Source organism: Mustelus asterias, unplaced genomic scaffold, assembly GCF_964213995.1.
Source record: "Mustelus asterias unplaced genomic scaffold, sMusAst1.hap1.1 HAP1_SCAFFOLD_418, whole genome shotgun sequence".
Lineage (NCBI taxonomy): Eukaryota > Metazoa > Chordata > Chondrichthyes > Carcharhiniformes > Triakidae > Mustelus > Mustelus asterias.
Window position 1 is genome coordinate 104,840 of NW_027590373.1, and position 21,142 is coordinate 125,981.

General features: G+C 51.6%; 2 protein-coding genes across 2 annotated transcripts in view; one reads left to right on the forward strand and one right to left on the reverse strand.

Annotated features, from left to right (window-relative positions):
• Nucleotides 1-19,169, forward strand: part of LOC144486627 (leucine-rich repeat and fibronectin type-III domain-containing protein 4-like) — a 21,644-nt gene extending 2,475 nt beyond the window's left edge. The window contains exons 2-3 of the mRNA XM_078204675.1: nt 2,796-4,200; nt 18,230-19,169. Of these exons, the coding sequence (XP_078060801.1) occupies nt 2,796-4,200; nt 18,230-19,052 (2,228 nt within the window). The 3' untranslated portion in view covers nt 19,053-19,169. The remainder of the gene's footprint in view (nt 1-2,795; nt 4,201-18,229) is intronic.
• LOC144486626 (pyruvate carboxylase, mitochondrial-like) overlaps nt 1-21,142 on the reverse strand; it is a gene marked incomplete at its 3' end in the record, with an annotated part of 306,524 nt that overhangs the window by 79,122 nt on the left and 206,260 nt on the right. The window lies entirely within an intron of this gene.

Below are 21,142 nucleotides of genomic sequence, written 5' to 3' on the forward strand. Positions count from 1 at the left end.
TCTGCACTGACCACAATCCTACCCAGGCCCTATCCCTGTAACCCCATGCATTTACCCTGCTAATCCCCCTGATACCCGGGGCAATTTAGCATGGCCAATCCACCGAACCCGCACATCTTTGGACACTAAGGGGCAATTTAGCATGGCCAATCCACCTAACCCGCACATCTTTGGACTGTGGGAGGAAACCCACGCAGACACCGGGAGAACGTGCAAACTCCACACAGACAGTGACCCAAGCCGGGAATTGAACCCGGGTCCCTGGCGCTGTGAGGCAGCAGTGCTAACCACTGCGCCACCGTACCGCTAACTGTTGGACCTGTGAATCTGTGACAGCTCTTCCCCCACACGCCCAACCCGTACCCGTAGAAAATGAGGAACACTTTGCACAGACTCAAGGGAACATAGTCAGTATTTCTTTTCATTCATTCCTGGGACATGGGCGTCGCTGGCTGGGTCCAGCATTTATTGCCCATCCCTCGTTGCCCCTGGAGGGCAGTTGAGTGTCAACCACATTGCTGTGGCTCTGGAGTCACATGTAGGCCAGACCGGGGTAAGGACGGCAGATTTCCTTCCCTAAAGGACATGAGTGAACCCAGATGAGTTTTTCTGACAATCGACAATGGGTCATCAGTAGATTCTTAATTCCAGATATTTTTTATTGAATTCAAATTCTGCTGTGGCGGGATTCGAACGCAGGTCCCCAGAATTGTTATGGCTTCACCATGCTAAAATGCCCCTTAGTGTCCAAAGATGTACAGGTTAGGTTGATAGGCCATGCTAAATTGTCCCTTAGTGTAAAGATGCGCAGGTTAGGTGGATTGGCCATGTGAAATTGTCCCTTAGTGTCCAAAGATGTGTAGGTTAGGGGGATTGGCCGTGCTAAATTGCCCCATAGTGTCCAAAGATGTGCAGGTTAGGTGGATTGGCCATGCTAAATTGTCCCTTAGTGTCCAAAGATGTGCAGGTTAGGTGGATTGGCCATGCTAAATTGCCCCTTAGTGTCCAAAGATGTGCAGGTTGGGTGGATTGGCCATGCTAAATTGTCCCTTAGTGTCCAAAGATGTGCAGGTTAGATGGATTGGCCATTGGAAATGTGCAGTGCCCATGGGCCTTATGACTTGTTCTACGTTGGAGGGATTCCATGTTACAAAGAGCGAGCAAAGGCATAGTGGGTTGAATGGCCTCCTGTGCTGTAAGATTCCATAAGGACACATTGTCGCAATGAAAAAACAGTAAGCATCGGCATAGAAACACAGAAGATAGGAGCAGGAAGAGGCCATTCAGCCCTTCGAGCCTGCTCCGCCATTCATCACCATCATGGCTGATCGTCCAACCCAATAGCCTCATCCTGCTTTCTTCCCAATTAGGTATAGAAACGTAGATGATAAAAAATAACACGTAAATATATTCTGAGAAGGAGCCCTGCCACGTTTGGAAGAAAAGGTGTAGAACATTTAAGCGGTTATTGGATAGGCACATGGAGCACACCAGGATGGTAGGGAGTGGGATAGCTTGATCTTGGTTTCAGATGAAGGTCGGCACAACATCGTGGGCCGAAGGGCCTGTTCTGTGCTGTAATGTTCTATCTATCTAACAGTGTTCCCAGAGAGTTCCACCAGATTTCTATATAAAGTGACTGTGACAGGACTTGAACCTGTAATCTTCTGATACCGTCACTCCAAGTACCAAAGTCAGATGCCTGACCCATTAGGCCATGCAGTCAACTCAGTAGGGGAGGAATCTTCCAGCCGCTACACGAGTGAGCATCACCGTGGGCAGGAGAGGCATAGAGCGACCAGGGAGGAACCAGTGGGCCTTTGAAAATGGGGTGTGTACTGTGTCTGCAGGTTCTGGTCCAAGCTCTGCCCCACGCCCACTTCACCTCCAGATCTCTTTGTGACTCACCACATTAACCACCACAGGAGATTACGGGGTGTTATCCGTAATCAATGAGTGGTTCATCGAGCGGCAGAGACCACAGCGTTGATTCTAGAATTGTAATCAGCTTCTCAAAGCCGCAAGGGCTAATGCTTAAAACTTGCACCTCTTCCACATACAACAGGCCTGGCTTGGAGCTGAATCCCATTAGGGTAGGCATTTTTGGAGTAATGTGTGCAGTTTTGGTCCTCTTATGGATGTCCATGCCATAGAGGGTTGGGCCAAATGACTTTGATGGGCCAAATGGCCTCCTTCTCCTACTGTAGGGATTCTGTAAGAGTTTTATGTCCTTATCTGAAGAAGGATGTTCTTTCCAAAGGGGAATGGGCCAAATGGCCTCCTTCTGCACTGGAGGGATACTGTGCGCAGTTTTATGTCCTTATCTGAGGAAGGATAATAGAATCATAGAATCCTACAGTGCAGAAAGAGGCCATTCGGCCCATCGAGTCTGCACCGACCACAATCCCACCCAGGCCCTCTCCCCATAGCCCCATGCATTTACCCGAGCTAGCCTCCCTGACACGAAGGGGCAATTTAGCACGGCCAATCCACCTAACCAGCACGTCTTTCGGACTGTGGGAGGAAACCGGAGCACCCGGAGGAAACTCACGCAGACACGGGGGAGAATGTGCAAACTGCACACAGACAGTGACCCGAGACCGGGAATCGAACCCGGGACCCTGGCAGGGCGAGGCTTGTCGCACAGGTTGGCTTAGAGAGGAGTGTAGCTTGTACGAGGTGCTATCGGTTAGTAATTGAGCTTCCCGTTAGTCTGGGGGGGGGGGGGGGGTGCATGTGTCTGACCGCAAGGCTTCCATCCACGCTGATCTAACCCCGGTGTCCTCTGCCCCCAGGTTTCCCTGACGGCCCCGCGATGGACAGACTCCTCCTGGGGTTGGTGCTGGCTGGGAGCTTGGCGGCGGTGACCGAGGCGTGCCCCTTCCACTGCACGTGCCAGAACCTCTCCGAGTCGCTCAGCACCCTGTGCGCCAACAAGGGCCTCCTCTTTATCCCCATCAACATCGACCGGCGCACGGTGGAGCTGAGGCTAGCGGATAACTTCATCCGGGCGGTGGAGCAGCGGGACTTCCTCAACATGTCGGGCCTGGTGGACCTCACGCTGTCCCGCAACACCATCAGCTTCATCCAGCCCTTCGCCTTCGCCGACCTGGAGAGCCTGCGCTCCTTGCACCTGGACAGCAACCGGCTAGCCGCCCTGCGGGAGGACAACCTCAGCGGGATGGTCAACCTCCAACACCTCATCGTCAACAACAACCAGCTGACCAGCATCGTGGCGTCCGCCTTCGACGATTTCCTGCTCACCCTGGAAGACCTGGACCTGTCCTTCAACAACCTCCAGACGGTGCCCTGGGAGGCCGTCCGGGGCATGGTCAACCTACATACCCTCAACCTGGACCACAACCTCATCGAGTACGTCATGGCGGGCACCTTCGCCGAACTCTTCAAGCTGGCGCGGCTGGACATGACCTCCAACCGGCTCCAGACGCTGCCCCCGGACTCCCTCTTCGCCCGCTCGCAGACCGGGGTGGTGAGCCCCACACCGTACACCTCCACCATCACCCTGAGCTTTGGCGGCAACCCGCTGCACTGCAACTGCGAGCTGCTGTGGCTCCGCCGTTTGGTCAGGGAGGATGACATGGAGACGTGTGCCACGCCCGCCCACCTGTCCGGCAAGTACTTCTGGTACATCCCGGAGGAGGAGTTTGTGTGTGAGCCGCCCCTCATCACCCGGCACACCCACAAGGTCTGGATCCTGGAGGGCCAGAGGGCCACCCTCAAGTGCCGGGCCATCGGCGACCCGGAACCCGCCGTCCACTGGGTGTCGCCGGAGGACAAGATTGTCTCCAACTCCTCCCGGGTCACCTCATACCGCAACGGCACCCTGGACATCCTGGTGACCACGGTGCGGGACGGCGGCACCTACACCTGCTTTGCCACCAACGCCGCTGGCGAATCCACGGCGCTGGCCGACCTCAGGATCATCCCCCTGCCGCACCGCGGCAACGGCACCGTCCGGGTGCCGCACCGCGACCCGGGCTCCTCCGACATCACCACCTCCAACAAGCCCTCCGCCGCCAACGGCACGGAGGGCCGGCGGGGGCCCGACAGGACGGTGGCGGTGCTGGACGTGACGGCCACCACCGCCCTGGTGCGCTGGCCAGCCGCCAAGCCCCAGCATGGCGTGTGGATGTACCAGATCCAGTACAACTCCTCGGTGGACGAGACGCTGGTGTACAGGTAAGCCCAGCTCCACCCCTCGCGCCGGGTGGGAGGGTGAGCTGTGAGGAGGATATAGAGATGGTTTGGACAGGCTGAGTGTGTGGGCATCTGCGTGGCAGATACTTATTCACTTTATTAATCTATCAGTCGCAAGTTGGCTTACATTAACACCGCAATGAAGTGAAAATACTGTGAAAATTTCCAAGTCGCCACACTCCGGTGTCTGTTCGGGTAACACTGAGGGAGAACTTAGCACCTAACCAGCACGTCTTTGGACACTAAGGGGCAGTTTAGCATGGCCAATCCACCTAACCTGCACATCTTTGGAAACTAAGGGGCAATTTAGCATGGCCAATCCACCTAACCCGCACATATTTGGACACGAAGGGGCAATTTAGCATGGCCAATCCACCTAACCTGCACATCTTTGGACACTAAGGGGCAATTTAGCATGGCCAATCCACCTAACCCGCACATATTTGGACACGAAAGGGCAATTTAGCATGGCCAATCCACCTAGCCTGTACATCCTTGGACACTAAGGGGCAATTTAGCACGGCCAATCCACCTAACCTGCACATCTTTGGACACTAAAAGGCAATTTAGCATGGCCAATCCACCTAACCTGCACATCTTTGGACACTAAAAGGCAATTTAGCATGGCCAATCCACCTAACCTGTTCATCTTTGGACACTAAGAGGCAATTTAGCATGGCCAATCTACCTAACCTGTACATCTTTGGACACTAAGGGGCAATTTAGCATGGCCAATCCACCTAACCTGCACATCCTTGGACACTAAGGGACAATTTAGCATGGCCAATCCACCTAACCTGCACATCTTTTGGACTGTGGGAGGAAATCGGAGCACCCGGAGGAAACCCACGCAGACACGGGGAGAATGTGCAGACTCTGCCAGGAATCGAACCCGGGTCCCTGGCGCTGGGAGGCCGCAGCAGTAACCCACTGTGCCACCGTGCCACCCATATAGATGTAGTAATAATGTAGATAAATGTGAGCTTATCCACTTCAGCAGCAAGAATAGGAAGGCAGATTATTATTTGGATGGGTGTTAATTGAGAGACAAAAACAGAAAATGCTGGAAAATCTCGGCAGGTCTGACAGCGTCTGTGGAGAGAGAATAGAGCCAACATTCTGAGTCTGGATGACCCTTCGTCAGAGGGCCATTTGGACTCGAAACATCGGCTCTATTCTCTCTCCACAGACGCTGTCAGACCTGCTGAGACTTTCCAGCCTTTTCTGTTTTTGTTTCAGATTCCGGCATCCGCGATATTTTGCTTTTATGTAAATTGGACACTCAGCGAGACCTTGGAGTCCTCGTGCATCAGTCGTGAAAGTAAGTGCCCAGGTACAGCAGGCAGTAAAGAAGGTATGTTGGCCTTCATAGCGAGAGGATTTGAGTATAGGGATAGGGATGTTTTGCTGCAATTGTACAGGGCGTTGGTGAGGCCACACCTGGAGTATTGTGTGCAGTTTTGTTGTCCTTATCTGAGGAAGGATGTCCTTGCTATAGAGGGAGCGCAGCGAAGGTTTACCAGGCTGATTCCTGGGATGGCAGGTCTGTCATATGAGGAGAGACCAAGTCGGTTAGGATTATATTCACTGGAGTTTAGAAGTGTGAGGGAATCTCATAGAAACTTATAAAATTCTAACAGGGTTAGACAGGGTAGATTCGAAAAGAATGTTCCCGATGGTGGGGGGAGTCCAGAACTAGGGGTCATAGTTTGAGGATAAGGGGGTAAACCTTTTAGGACTGAGGTGAGGAGAAATTTCTTCACCCAGAGAGCGGTGGAATTCACTCCCACAGAAAGTAGTTGAGGCCAAAACGTTGTGTGATTTCAGGATGAAATTAGATATCGCTCTTGGGGCGAAAGGGATCGAGGGACTTGCTCAGGATGTTGAATTTGATGATCAGCCATGATCAAAATGAATGGCGGAACAGGCTGGAAGGGCTGAATGGCCTCCTCCTGCTTCTAGTTTCTATGTTCCTAATACATAGTAGTGCAAAGATGGTGTTGCAAAATGGGTAGGAATAATTTTCCCTTTGACTGTCGCTCACTTGATGGGCTGAAGTGCCTTTTGCTACTGTGCCATAGACCTCTGTGACAGTACTATGTCACCAGGAGCTCATACACTGAGGGATTGGGATACTTCATCAGCCCAACACCAATAGTAATTACTTTCTCAGCCCAGACACATCCTCAGAACCACACTATCATCCTCATTATTATACTCAACGTTCAATGTAGAACAGGCTCCAAGAACAAAAAAGGCCTGCCCCTGTCTCGATAACCTCCCTTGCTGCTGCTGAGGGGAGGTGATGGCCTAATGGTATTATCGCTAGACTATTAATCCAGAAACTCAGCGAGCGTTCTGGGGGACCTGGGTTCGAATCCCGCCACGGCAGATGGTGGAATTTGAATTCAACTAAAAAAAATTCTGGAATTAGAAATCTACTGATGATCGATTGTCTGAAAAACCCATCTGGTTCACTAATCTCGTTTAGGTAAGGAAATCTGCCGTCCTTACCCCAGTCTGGCCTACATGTGACTCTAGAGCCACAGTAATGTGGTTGACTCTCAACTGCCCTCCAAGGGGCAACTAGGGATGGGCAATAAATGCTGGGCCCAGCCAGCGACGCCCATGTCCCACGAATTAATAAGTAAAGACCAACGGTTCAGAGGAGGAGGGTTAGAGGGCACAAGGGAATTGAACCTTGATCCACGTTGTTACAATTTAGTCCCCATTTCAGAATTGGCAATCACTCGTGTTTTTATATATATATATTCTTTCACAGGGTGTGGGTGTCGCTGACCGGACCTAATATTTACCCCCCCCCATCCCTAATCGCCCTCTTGAGAAGGTGGTGGGTGAAGCCGCCATCTTGAACCCACTGCAGTCCCCGTGTGGTGTAGGTACACCCACAGTGCTGTTAGGGAGGGAGTTCCAGGATTGGGATTGGACATCAGTCTGTCCCCGTGTGGTGTAGGTACACCCACAGTGCTGTTAGGGAGGGAGTTCCAGGATTGTGATTGGACATCAGTCAGTCCTGTGTGGTGTAGGTACATCCACAGTGCTGTTAGGGAGGGAGTTCCAGGATTGTGATTGGACATCAGTCAGTCCCCCGTGTGGTGTAGGTACACCCACAGTGCTGTTAGGGAGGGAGTTCCAGGATTGTGATTGGACATCAGTCAGTCCTGTGTGGTGTAGGTACACCCACAGTGCTGTTAGGGAGGGAGTTCCAGGATTGTGATTGGACATCAGTCAGTCCTGTGTGGTGTAGGTACACCCACAGTGCTGTTAGGGTGGGAGTTCCGGGATTTTGACCCCAGCCACAGTGAAGGAACGGCTGATATATTTCCAAGTCGGGATGGTGAGTGGCTCGGAGGGGGAACTTGCAGGTGGTGGTGTTCCACATGTGTCTGCTGCCCCCCCCCTTGTCCTTCTAGGTGGTAGAGGTGGTGGGTTTGGAAGGTGCTGTCGAAGGAGCCTTGGCGAGTGGCTGCAGTGCATCTTGTAGATGGTACACACTGCTGCCACTGTGCGTCAGTGGTGTTGAGAGTGAGTGTTTGTGGTTAGCGTGTCGATCGAGCGGGGCTGCTTTGTCCTGGATGGTGTCGAGCTTCTCGAGTGTTGTTGGGAGCCGCACTCATCCAGGCAAGTGGGGAGTGTTCCATCGCACTCCTGACTTGTGTCCTTGGAGATGGTGGACAGGCTTTGGGGGGAGTCAGGAGGTGAGTTACTCTCCGCAGGATTCCCAGTGGACAGGCTTTGAGGGGAGTCAGGAGGTGAGTTACTCTCCGCAGGATTCCCAGTGGACAGGCTTTGGGGGGGGTCAGAAGGTGAGTTACTCTCTGCAGGATTCCCAGTGGACAGGCTTTGAGGGGAGTCAGGAGGTGAGTTACTCTCCGCAGGATTCCCAGTGGACAGGCTTTGAGGGGAGTCAGGAGGTGAGTTACTCTCCGCAGGATTCCCAGTGGACAGGCTTTGGGGGGGAGTCAGGAGGTGAGTTACACTCTGCAGGATTCCCAGTGGACAGGCTTTGGGGGGGGGTCAGGAGGTGAGTTACTCTCTGCTGGATTCCCAGCCTCTGACCTAATGGGGATAAGGTCTGGGTGGGATGCTCTGTCAGGGAGTCAGTGCAGACTCGCTGGGCCAAATGGCCTCCTTTAGCCCTGTACAGTTTATATGGCTGGGTCTAATTGAGTTTCTGATCAATGGTAACCCCCAGGATGTTGAGAACGGGGGGATTGAGTGATGGTCATGATATTTCCATTGTCAATTTCTGTGTCTGTATTTACACAGAAACTAGAGCGAGTAAGAGGGTGTAATGACAGCGTTTACAAGACTATTATCTATTCTCAATGTAGTTGTATGAATCAACACTGGGAAAGTACAAACAGCCACAAGCTTTGGTCATGTTTAACCTTCGGCAGATTGCAGCGTTATCTACTCCCTTCTCTGTAACATGGCCATGCCCCAGTCCATCTCCTGCTGAACCCTCTTCGAACACACTTATACCTCCAGAACTGACTGCGCAAATGCACTCCTGGGCAGCCTTCCTTTCCTCAGCTTGCAGACATCCGAGACTGAGAGCAATCCTATCTACTTCTTATTATTCATTCCTGGGACATGGGCGTCGCTGGCTGGGCCCAGCATTTATTGCCCATCCCTAGTTGCCCCTTGGAGGGCAGTTGAGAGTCAACCACATTGCTGTGGCTCTGGAGTCACATGTAGGCCAGACCGGGGTAAGGACGGCAGATTTCCTTCCCTGCAGGATATTAGTGAACACAGATGGGGTCTTTCCGACAATCGACACAGTTCTCATGGTCATCGTAGATTCCTAATTCCAGACATGTTTTATCGAATTCAAATTCCACCATCTGCCGTGGCGGGATTCGAACTTAAGTCCCCAGAACATCAGCTGAGTTTCTGGATTCATAGTGCAGTGATAATACCACTACGCCATTGCCTTCCCTTAGCTCTGTCATCTCTGGCCATTCTACACACCTCTGCACTCCTCCAACTCTCCCCAGCACCCCAACATTCATCCATAGAATGCCTACAGTGCATAACGAGGACATTCAGCCGATCAAGTCTGCACCAGCTCTCCGAAAGAGCATTTTACCCAGGCCCATGCCACCGCCAAATCCCCGTAACCCTGTGCGTTTAGCATGTCTAATCAACATAACCTGCACATCTTTGGACACTAAGGGGCAGTTTAGCATGGCCAATCCACCTAACCTGCACATCTTTGGACACTAAGGGGCAATTTAGCATGGCCAATCCACCTAACCTGCACATCTTTGGACACTAAGGGGCAATTTAGCACGGCCAATCCACCTAACCAGCACATCTTTGGACACTAAGGGGCAATTTAGCATGGCCAATCCACCTAACCAGCACATCTTTGGACACTAAGGGGCAATTTAGCATGGCCAATCCATCTAACCCGCACATCTTTGGACACTAAGGGGCGGTTTAGCATGGCCAATCCACCTAACCTACACATCTTTGGACATGAAGGGGCAATTTAGCATGGCCAATCCACCTAACCTGCACATCTTTGGACACTAAGGGGCAGTTTAGCATGGCCAATCCACCTAACCTACACATCTTTGGACATGAAGGGGCAATTTAACATGGCCAATCCACCTAACCTGCACATCTTTGGACACATAAGGGGCAATTTAGCACGGCCAATCCACCTAACCTACACATTTTTGGATACTAAGGGACAATTTAGCATGGCCAATCCACCTAACCTGCACATCTTTGGACACTAAGGGGCAATTTAGCATGGCCAATCCACCTAACCTGCACATCTTTGGACACTAAGGGGGCAATTTAGCATGGCCAATCCACTTAACCCGCACATCTTTGGACACCAAGAGGCAATTTCACGTGAGTGAACCCAGATGGGTTTTTCCGACAATGGGTCATCAGGAGATTCTTAATTCCAGATACTTTTTATTGAATTCAAATTCCACCGTCTGCCGTGGCAGGATTCGAACCCAGGTCCCCCAGAACATTAGCTGAGTTTCTGGATTAACAGTTTAGCGATAATACCACTCGGCCAACGTCTCCCCTCAGCAGCAGCGAGGGAGGTGAAAGGGACAGGGGTAGGCCTTTTTTATTCTTGGAGCCTGTAGGCCATCGCGTCCCCCTAACCCCTTTCACGATGACCGTGAAACATAGAACATAGAACATAGAACATAGAACATTACAGCGCAGAACAGGCCCTTCGGCCCACGATGTTGCACCGACCAGTTAAAAAAAAACTTAAAAAAAAAAACCATTGTCGATTGTCGGAAAAACCCATCTGGTCCACTTTAGGGAAGGAAATCTGCCATCCTTACCCCGGTCTGGCCTACATGTGACTCCACAGCAATGTGGTTGACTCTCAACTGCCCTCCAGGGGCAACTAGGGATGGGCAATAAATGCTGGGCCCAGCCAGCGACGCCCATGTCCCACGAAAATAAATTAATGCTTTGGCACCTGAAAGTGTGCGGCACAGATTTAGCGCACCGTTTGTGGTTGTTGGGTAAAGATACCTCCTCACTCTCGGCCTTTCACCCACTCAATCCCTTTCTCCGTGAGTACCAGTTGCCGTGTAGATGGAAGACGATCGCCATGGCAACTAGCAAGGCAGCTAAAGCTCCGAGTGCCATACAGAATTTCACAATGTTTCTGAGCCTCCTCACAACAGCGGATTTTTAAATTAAACGAGAAACGAAAAAGAGTGATTGTCGGTTCTGCTGACGTGGGCGTCGCTGGCAAGGACATCTTTTCTATTTTCCAGACCTCATGGCCCCGTTGGTTAAATGTGTGTGGGACCGGAATCCGGAAAAGGACAACAGGTTTCCTTGCTCAAAGACAGAGTCAGAGAGAGAGAGAGACTTGTGCCTTCAGCATCCGCCACAGGGCATGGAGTCAAAGAATCCCGGCAGTGCAGGAGGAGGCCATTTGGCCCATCAAGTCAGCACTGATCACAATCCCACCCAAGCCCTATCCCCATAACCCCATGCATTTACCCTAGCTAGTCCCCCTGACACTGAGGGACAATTTAGCACGGCCAATCCACCCAACCTGCACGTCTTTCGGACTGTGGGACGAAACCGGAGCACCCGGAGGAAACCCACGCAGACACGGGGAGAACGTGCAGACTCCGCACAAGATAGAGTCATAGAGGTTTACAGCATGGAAACAGGCCCTTCAGCCCAACTTGTCCATGGCGCCCTTTTTTTTTTAGTCCCCAATTGCTCACATTTGGCCCATATCCCTCAATATCCATCTTACCCTTAAGCTAAGTGCTTTTTAAAAGACAAAATTGTACCCGCCTCTCCTCGTAAATCTGGCAGCTCGTTCCAGACACTCACCACCCTCTGGGTAAAAAAATTTCCCCTGTGGACCCTTTTGTATCTCTCCCCTCTCATCTTAAAACTGTGCCCTCTAGTTTTAGACTCCCCTACCTTTGGGAAAAGATATTGACTATCTAGCTGATCTATGCCCCTCATTATTTTATAGACCTCTATAAGATCACCGCTCAGCCTCCTACCCTCCAAGGAAAAATGTCCCAGTCCATCCAGCCTCTCCTTTTAACTCAAACCATCAAGTCCCGGTAACATCCTAGTAAATCTTTTCTGCACTCTTTCTAGTTTAATAATATCCTTTCTATAATAGGGTGACCAGAATTGCACACAGTATTCCAAGTGTGGCCTTACCAATGTCTTGTACAACTTCAACAAGACGTCCCAACTCCTGTATTCAATGTTCTGACCGATGAAACCAAGCATGTCGAATGCCTTCTTCACCACTCTGTCCACCTGTGACTCCACTTTCAAGGAGCTATGAACCTGTACCCCGAGATCTCTTTGTTCTGTAACTCTCCCCAATGCCCTACCATTAACTGAGTAAGTCGTCACCGTGGCGAAACGTCAAGGGGGGGTGCGGCCATTTGGGAGCAAGCTCCCACGAATTGCAATGAAGAGACGACTCAGGGAGTTGGTTTCAACTGGGTTAGCACAGTTTTAATTGCTGGAGCTGGTCCTTGGAGGACAGCGTGAAGAACCTGTGTCTGGGGGAGGGAGGCACGGTGGCACGTGGTTAGCACTGCTGCCTCACAGCGCCAGGGAGCCGGGTTCAATTCCCGGCCTCGGGTCACTGTCTATGCGGAGTGTGCACGTTTTCCCCGTCTCTGCGTGGGTTTCCTCAGGGTGCTCCAGTTTCCTCCTACACTTCAAAGGTGTGCAGGTTAGGTGGATTGGTCATGCTAAATTTCCCCTTAGTGTCCAAAGATGTGCTGGTTAGGTGGATTGGCCATGCTAAATTGCCCCTTGATGTGCGGGTTAGGTGGATTGGCCATGGTGGCACAATGGTTAGCACTGCCGCCTCACAGCGCCAGGGACCCAGGTTCGACTCCCGGCTTGGGCCACTGTCTGTGTGGAGTTTGCACATTCTCCCCGTGTCTGCGTGGGTTTCCTCCGGGTGCTCCGGTTTCCTCCCACAGTCCAAAAGACCTGCTGGTTAGGTGCATTGGCCGTGCTAAATTCTCCTTCAGTGTGCCTGAACGGAGTGTGGCGACTGGAGATTTTCATGGTAACTTCATTGCAGTGTTAATGTAAGCCTACTTCTGACACTAATAAATGAACTTTAACCTGTCAGAGCGTGTTCAGGGCTCTGGTTCTGATCTTTCAGCCCCTCAGACAGCGCAACTTTCCTTCACCACTGCACCAGAGGGTCTGACTGGATCATGAGCAGAATTCCCTGAGGAGATTAGCGAATCAGTCGAGTTTTTCACCGCATTCTCTCTTATTCCCAGATTTATTTTTTTCTCTCTCTTAAATTGAATTCAAATTCTCTCAACTCCTAAAGTGGGATTTGAACTGGCAATCTCTGGATCAGTCGAACGGGGCCCCTGGATTACTCGGCCAGCGATGCAAACCACTTCTCGCTGCTGGCTTGCCCACAGGAGATGGTCAGGCAAACGTGACCGCAGCTTTTTAATAAGTCGTAAAGCAAATTGGAGTGTTAGAACCATAGAATCATACAGTGCAAAATGACCGTGCTAAATTGTCCCTTAGTATCCAAAGATGTGTGGGTCAGGTGGATTGACATGCTAAATTGCCCCTTAGACCCTATCCCCATAACCTGATGTATTTACCCTAGCTAATCTGAGGGACAATTTAGCATGGCCAATCCACCTAACCTGCATATCTTTGGACACTAAGGGGCAATTTAGCATGGCCAATCCATCTAACCTGCACATCTTTGGACACTAAGGGGCAATTTAGCATGGCCTATCCACCTAACCTACACATCTTTGGACAGTAAGGGGCAATTTAGCATGGCCAATCCACCTGACCTGAACATCTTTGGACACTATGGGGCAATTTAGCATGGCCAATCCACCTAACCTACACATCTTTGGATACTAAGGGGCAATTTAGCATGGCCTATCCACCTAACCTACACATCTTTGGACAGTAAGGGGCAATTTAGCATGGCCAATCCACCTAACCTACACATCTTTGGACAGTAAGGGGCAATTTAGCATGGCCAATCCACCTAACCTACACATCTTTGGACACTAAGGGGCAATTTAGCATGGCCAATCCACCTAATCTGCACATCTTTGGACACTAAGGGGCAATTTAGCATGGCCAATCCACCTAATCTGCACATCTTTGGACACTAAGGGGGCAATTTAGCATGGCCAATCCACCCTAACCTACACATCTTTGGACAGTAAGGGGCAATTTAGCATGGCCAATCCACCTAACCCGCACATCTTTGTACAGTAAGGGGCAATTTAGCATGGCCAATCCACCTAACCTACACATCTTTGGACAGTAAGGGGCAATTTAGCATGGCCAATCCACCTAACCTACACATCTTTGGACAGTAAGGGGCAATTTAGCATGGCCAATCCACCTAACCTACACATCTTTGGACACTAAGGGGGCAATTTAGCATGGCCAATCCACCCTAACCTACACATCTTTGGACAGTAAGGGGCAATTTAGCATGGCCAATCCACCTAACCCGCACATCTTTGTACAGTAAGGGGCAATTTAGCATGGCCAATCCACCTAACCTACACATCTTTGGACAACTAAGGGACAATTTAGCACGGCCAATCCACCTCACCTTTCCATCTTTGGAGTGTGGGAGGAAACTGGAGCATCCGGAAGAAACCCACGCAGACACGGGGGGCAGAATGTGCCCCGAGGCTGGAATTGAACCCGGGTCCCTGGCGCCGTGAGGCAGCAGCGCTAACCACCGTGCTGCCCCGCATTGTTGCACACAATACAACACCCCGCCACCACCCCGGCGCTACTTCAAGGCATTGCACTCCGAGAAGCCCCGAGCCTCGTGTTAATTTTGGATTTGAATTCCTTTCTCTCTCTCTGTCCTTAATCGGAACTGAAATACGGAATTTTGCATGTTTCGCAGTGAGCGCTGATCCTGAGCACTCAGCCAAGTCCGAGTCAGTAGCAGCGACACCCACATCTGCTTGGGTCCCCTGACTGCCGGCATCCGTTCACTGCTGAGAGGCTTTTCAATGGTTTAATCAGCTCACATTTCAGCGGGGCGCTGAGATGTGAAAAATCAGATTACATTCTTCAAACCCAACCTGATTTGGAAAATACTGTCACGGTTTTCCAGCAGGCTGCCCGCGAATAGGTGGGGAAGGGCGGACGGTGGTCGGCTTATTCCTCCAGTCGGTTGAACGGGAGGGGGATGGTGTGAGTGGGCGTATTGCTGCCGCTATGTATAAAGAGGGGTAATTATTGGGGAATATCGCTGGGCTCATTTCTGAGCGAGGTTGTCGGGTCTATTTCCGGAGGGCCTGTCTTGCAGAGTGTTTCTTTGCAGGGTACTCATACAATCTTAGAATCCTGACAGTGCAGAAGGAGGCCATTCGGCCCATCGTGCCTGCACTGACTACCATCCCACCCAGGCCCCATCCCCATAACCTCATGTATTTACGCTGCTAACCCCCCTGACACTAAGGGGCAATTTCGCATGACTGATCCACCTAACCTACACATCTTTGGACACTAAGGGGCAATTTAGCACGGCCAATCCACCCAACCTGCACATCTTTGGACACTAAGGGGCAATTTAGCATGGCCAATCCACCTAACCCGGACATCTTTGGACACTAAGGGGCAATTTAGCATGGCCAATCCACCTTACCTTCACATCTTTGGACACTAAAGGGCAATTTAGCATGGCCAATCCACCTAACCTGCGCATCTTTGGACACTAAGGGGCAATTTAGCACGGCCAATCCACCTAACCTGCACATCTTTGGACATTAAGGGGCAATTTAGCACGGCCAATCCACCTAACCTGCACATCTTTGGATGGATAGGGGCATTTAAGGGGCTTCCAGATAAGCACATGAATATGTAGAGAATAGAGGGATATGGAGCAAGGGCAGGCAGAAGGGAGTAGTTTAATTTGGTGCCATACTTGAGAAAGGATATACTGGCACTGGAGGGGGTGCAGAGGAGATTCACTAGGTTGATTCCAGAGTTGAGAGGGTTGGCTTATGAGGGGAGACTGGGGCTATACTCATTGGAATTCAGAAGAATGAGGGGGGGATCTTATAGAAACATATCAGATTATGAAGGGAATAGATAAGATAGAAGCAGGGAAGTTGTTTCCACTGACGGGTGAAACTAGAACTAGGGGGCATGGCCTCAAAATAAGGGGAAGCAGATTTAGGACTGAGTTGAGGAGGAACTTCTTCACACAAAGGGTTGTGAATCCGTGGAATTCCCTGCCCAGTTGAGGCTACCTCGTTGAATGTTTTTAAGGCAAGGATAGATAGATTTTTGAACAGGAAAGGAATTAAGGGTTATGGTGAGCGGGCGGGTAAGTGGAGCTGAGTCCACAAAAAGATCAGCCATGATCTTATTGACTGGCGGAGCAGGCTCGAGGGGCCAGATGGCCAATCCTGCTCCTAGTTCTTATGTTCGACACAACATGATGGGCCGTCGGGCCTGTTCCTGTGCTGTACTGTTCTATGTTCCATGAGTGACACCCCCTCCCACTCCTTGACGGCTCCCTCAAGTTACAAGCCCCCTCTGAGCAAGACTGCAAGGAACTACAAACGATCGTGAATGCAGCCCAGTCCATCACGCAAACCAGCCTCCCATCCGTTGACTCTGTCTACACTTCCCGCTGCCTCGGGGAAAAGCAGTTAGCATAATCAAGGACCCCACGCACCCCGGACATTCTCTCTTCCACCTTCTTCCGTCGGGAAAAAGATACAAAAGTCTGAGGTCACGTACTAACCGACTCAAGAACAGGTTCTTCCCTGCTGCTGTCAGACTTTTGAATGGACCTACCTCGCATTAAGTTGATCTTTCTCTACACCCCTAGCTGTGACTGTAACACTACATTCTGTACCCTCTCATCTCCTTCTCTCCTGTGTACTGTATGGACAGTGTGCTTTGTCATAGTTTATAGAATCCCTACACTACAGAAGGAGGCCATTCAGCCCATCTGGTCTGTACCGACCGCAATCCCACCCAGGCCCTATTCCCATAACCCTAATTTACCCCACTAATCCCCCTGACAATCGGGGTAATTTAGCACGGCCAATCAACCTAGCCCACACATCTTTGGACTGTGGGAGGAAACCGGAGCACCCGGAGGAAACCCACGCAGACACGGGGAGAACGTGCAAACTCCACACAGTGACCCGAGGTCGGGAATCGAACCCGGGTCCCTGGCACCGTGAGGCAGCAGTGCTAACCCACTGTGCCACCTATATAGTCTGATATAGATCTGTATAGTAACAGGTGTACAGGTCTGTATAATAACACACATTCTGCACTCTCTCCTTTCCTTCTCTATGAACGGTATGCTTTGTCTGTATAGCGTGCAAGAAACAATACTTTTCACTGTATCCCAATACATGTGACAATAATAAATCAAATCAAATCAAGTCAAATTAAATCAGACAGTAGCGACCTGTTCCGGGAAAGACTAGCTATGGAAACATGCTCGGTGCGGGAAGAGAAAATAGTTTGGGAAGCGGTGTGGAGGCTGGGGCAGGTCATTTGGGCGATTTTCATTCTGATTCTCATGGCTAAAGTGCAGAATTTGATTTTGATTTGATATATTGTTGTCACATGTATTGGGATACAGTGAAAAGTATTGTTTCTTGCGCACTATACAGACAAAGCATACCGTTCATAGATCACATAGAGGAGAAGGAAAGGAGAGAGTGCAGAATGTAGTGTTACAGTCATAGCTAGGGTGCAGAGAAAGATCAACTTAATGCAAGGTAAGTCCATTCAAAAGTCTGACGGCAGCAGGGAAGAAGCTGTTCTTGAGTCGGTTGGTACGTGACCTCAGACTTTTGTATCTTTTTCCCGACGGAAGAAGGTGGAAGAGAGAATGTCCGGGGTGCGTGGGGTCCTTGATTATGCCGGCTGCTTTTCCCTGAGGCAGCGGGAAGTGTAGACAGAGTCAATGGATGGGAGGCTGGTTTGCGTGATGGGACTGGGCTACATTCACGACCCTTCTGTAGGTTCCTGCGGTCTTGGGCAGAGCAGGAGCCCATACCTGTTGGAATGTAACCGGTGACAGCTTTGTATTGGATGTAATGTGACCAATGGTAACAAGCTGTGAGGGTCAGCTGACCCAGTGGACCAATTACAGAACAATGTGATGGTCAGCTGACCAGCTGACTCATTACAAATAAGAACCTGTTGGGAATTGTGGGGCACTTCGGATTGGCCCAGGGCGAGGCCCCAAGTTTGGAGTAATGAAGTTTTTTTATTAAACCCTTTCTTTGATTTATAAGTTGGAGTAAGTTTTGTGTTATTTTTATTGTCTGCATGTGAAGAGTTCCTTCTGAAGTAACAACACCAAGCTGTAATAAATCCGGAAAGGATGCTTTCTATGGTGCATCTGGAAAAGGGCCAAATGTTGGCGCAGGGTGGGGCTTTTCCTCTGCCTCTCTCTCACACCTCTCTCTCTCTCTCTCTTTTGTCCTTTCAGGATCATCTCTTCCACCAGCAAAGCTTTCATCCTGAAGAACCTCATCTCGGGAGCGGACTACGACCTGTGCATCCTGGCCATCTACGGGGACGCCGTGACCCAGCTGGCCGCCACCAAGGTGGTGGGCTGTGCCCAGTTCGCCACCAAGGAGGAGTACCCGCACTGCCACCTGCTGCACGCCCACTTCCTGGGCGGGACGCTGACCGTCATTGTGGGTGGCATCATCGTGGTCACCCTGCTGGTCTTCACCGTGGCCATGATGGTCCGCTACAAGATCTGCGGCAGCGCCCAGTCGCCCAAGGTCACCGACGTCTACTCGCAGACCAACGGCAGCCAGCCCCTGGCCAACGGGATGCTGCCCCGGCGGCGGGCTGGCCTGCTCTGCCCGGCGGGCAAGCCCACGCCGCCCCCGCCGCCCTCCTCCTGCGCCCCGCCACCTCCCCCCGGACGCGCCAAGCCGCCCAGGAAGAGGCTGCGCTCCCGGCAGCGGGGCGAGGCGGAAGGGGGCGAGGGGGGCCAGGGCCAGGCCAGGGGGGGGCCGGGGCCTCGGGGCGCGCCCGCCTCCGCCAGCTGCGACCGTCCATGCCCGCCGCCGCCGCCACTGGCGGGGGCCACCGTGACCAAAGCCCGGCGCAGCTGCTCCTTCGACATGGGTGACATTGCCGCCACCACGTGCTACAGCTACGCCAAACGCTTCAGCGTCATCTGGACTAAACGGAGTCAGTCCGTCCACGGGATGCTGCTCCAGTACGCCGAAACTGAAGTGACGGGCAAGACGGGGGCCTTCTACAGTTCGGAGGAGCTGGAAGAGAGCATCGTCTGAGCACGGAGAGCCCCATCTGCCATCTTTGGAAGTAGAGGGGGGGATGATCCCAAGGAGCGCCAACCGGGCGGGAATTAAGAACAAAACGCGCGCACGCACAGAACCCCATCTTGGAAAACGGCACGAGGAGGAGAAAGAGGAGAAAGACGCCCCCTTTCTGCCCGGTTGGCATCCTCTACTTTTCCCCCCCCCCCGGCCCGCTCGGGTGGCGAGGGTTCGACACTGGCGTCAAGGAAGTTCTCGCGCTTTATCCAACTCTGCCTTGACCTGGATCAGATACATTCCGGCATGGAGACTCGCGGAGGGTGCTCACTTGGGACGGGATCTACGGTGGGCTGCGGACAAACGGAATGCCGTAGAACTCCCATCAAATCCACCTCCCCCCCACCGTCCTCAAAAGGAAAATGGTTGGCGGGATCTTTACATCGCTCGTTAACTTTCCTCATCGGACCCGCTGGCTCAGAGACGATGGATGGACTGCGCCATGGGCGACAGGGTTAGGCGGCTCCCCGCTCCACCTGGGAATACAAGCCGGGATTCCGCTGACACTTGTCTCTCAGTTCTTTGAATGTCGATTCTGATGTGTGGTTTTCATATTAATCCGACCAATCCGATTTTGTTTCAGTTGCCAAAGTTACCTATGTACGAGTGAAGTGGGAGCGAACCCCCCTGACAATGCGGGCAAAAAAAAATAATAATACAGATATATGAATACGTTTGTGGGTCTGAAAAATGTTCAATTTCGCGGGGGGGCACACGGCTTGTGGGTCTGGAAAATGTTCAATTTCGTGGGGGGGCCACACGGCTTGTGGGTCTGGAAAATGTTCAATTTCGCGGGGGGGCACATAGCTTGTGAGTCTGAAAAATGTTCAATTTCGCGGGGGGGCCACACGGCTTTTGGGGGAGCGCAGATTGGTGTCGAAATCAAAACCCCAGAGAAAATTACAAATACTAGGACCAAGGAAGTGGTAACGTCACTCGTCACTGCATTTGTAATGAGACCACCTCCATCCCCGCTCACACCACCCCCCAGGGCTAATTTTCTGGGGGGGAGAGGTGGGGGGGGGGAATCACGGGTTGAAATCACACCATGACGCCTGGTGGAATTTAATATCGATTCATAAAATTTGGAATTATAAAGCCAGTTTCAGTCATGGGGCAACAGTGACAACTCTCATCGAATGTCGTGAAAAAAACTCTTCTGGTTCACTAATTTCCCCCTTTAGGGAAGGAAATCTACAGTGGGTTAGCACTGCTGCCTCACAGCGCCAGGGACCCGGGTTCGATTCCCGGCTCGGGACACTGTCTGTGTAGAGCCGACAGTTTCTTCCCCCGTGTCTGCGTGGGTTTCCTCCGGGTGCTCCGGTTTGCTCCCAAGATGTGCAGGTTAGATGGATTGGCCATGATAAATTGCCTCTTAGTATCAGGGGAACTAGCTGGGGTAAATACATGGCGTTATGGGGATAGGGCCTGGGTGGGATTGTGGTTAGTGTAGACTCGATGGGCTGAATGGCCTCCTTCTTCAATGTAGGATTCTATGATTCTATAATGTCCAAAGATGTGCAGGTTAGGTGGATCGGCCATGCTAAATTGCCCCTTAGTGTCAAGGGGACTAGCAGGGTAAATACGTGAAGATATGAGGATAGGATGGGATTGTGGTTGGTTCAGCCTCCATGGGCTGAATGGGCTCCTTCTGCACTGTAGGGATTCTATGATACTATGATTTTATGGTGGGGTTGGGGCAGGGGGTGGGGTGGGGTGGCAACGATTGTCAGGGTTCTGGGTCTATCATAATCCAGAATAACATACAACATAGAGGAAAGCAACTCAATTGAACCGGTCACTGCTCTAACCTCCTCCCACACCTCCTCTATCTTAACTTATCAACATAATACTTCCATTTCTTTTCTTAAATGTACCAATGCTCTTCCTCTCCCCCACTCCCCGTGGGAGCAAGTCCCACATTCTCCCCCACTCCCCGTGGGAGCAAGTCCCACATTCTCCCCCACTCCCCGTGGGAGTAAGTCCCACATTCTCCCCCACTCCCCGTGGGAGCGAGTCCCACATTCTCCCCCACTCCCTGTGGGAGC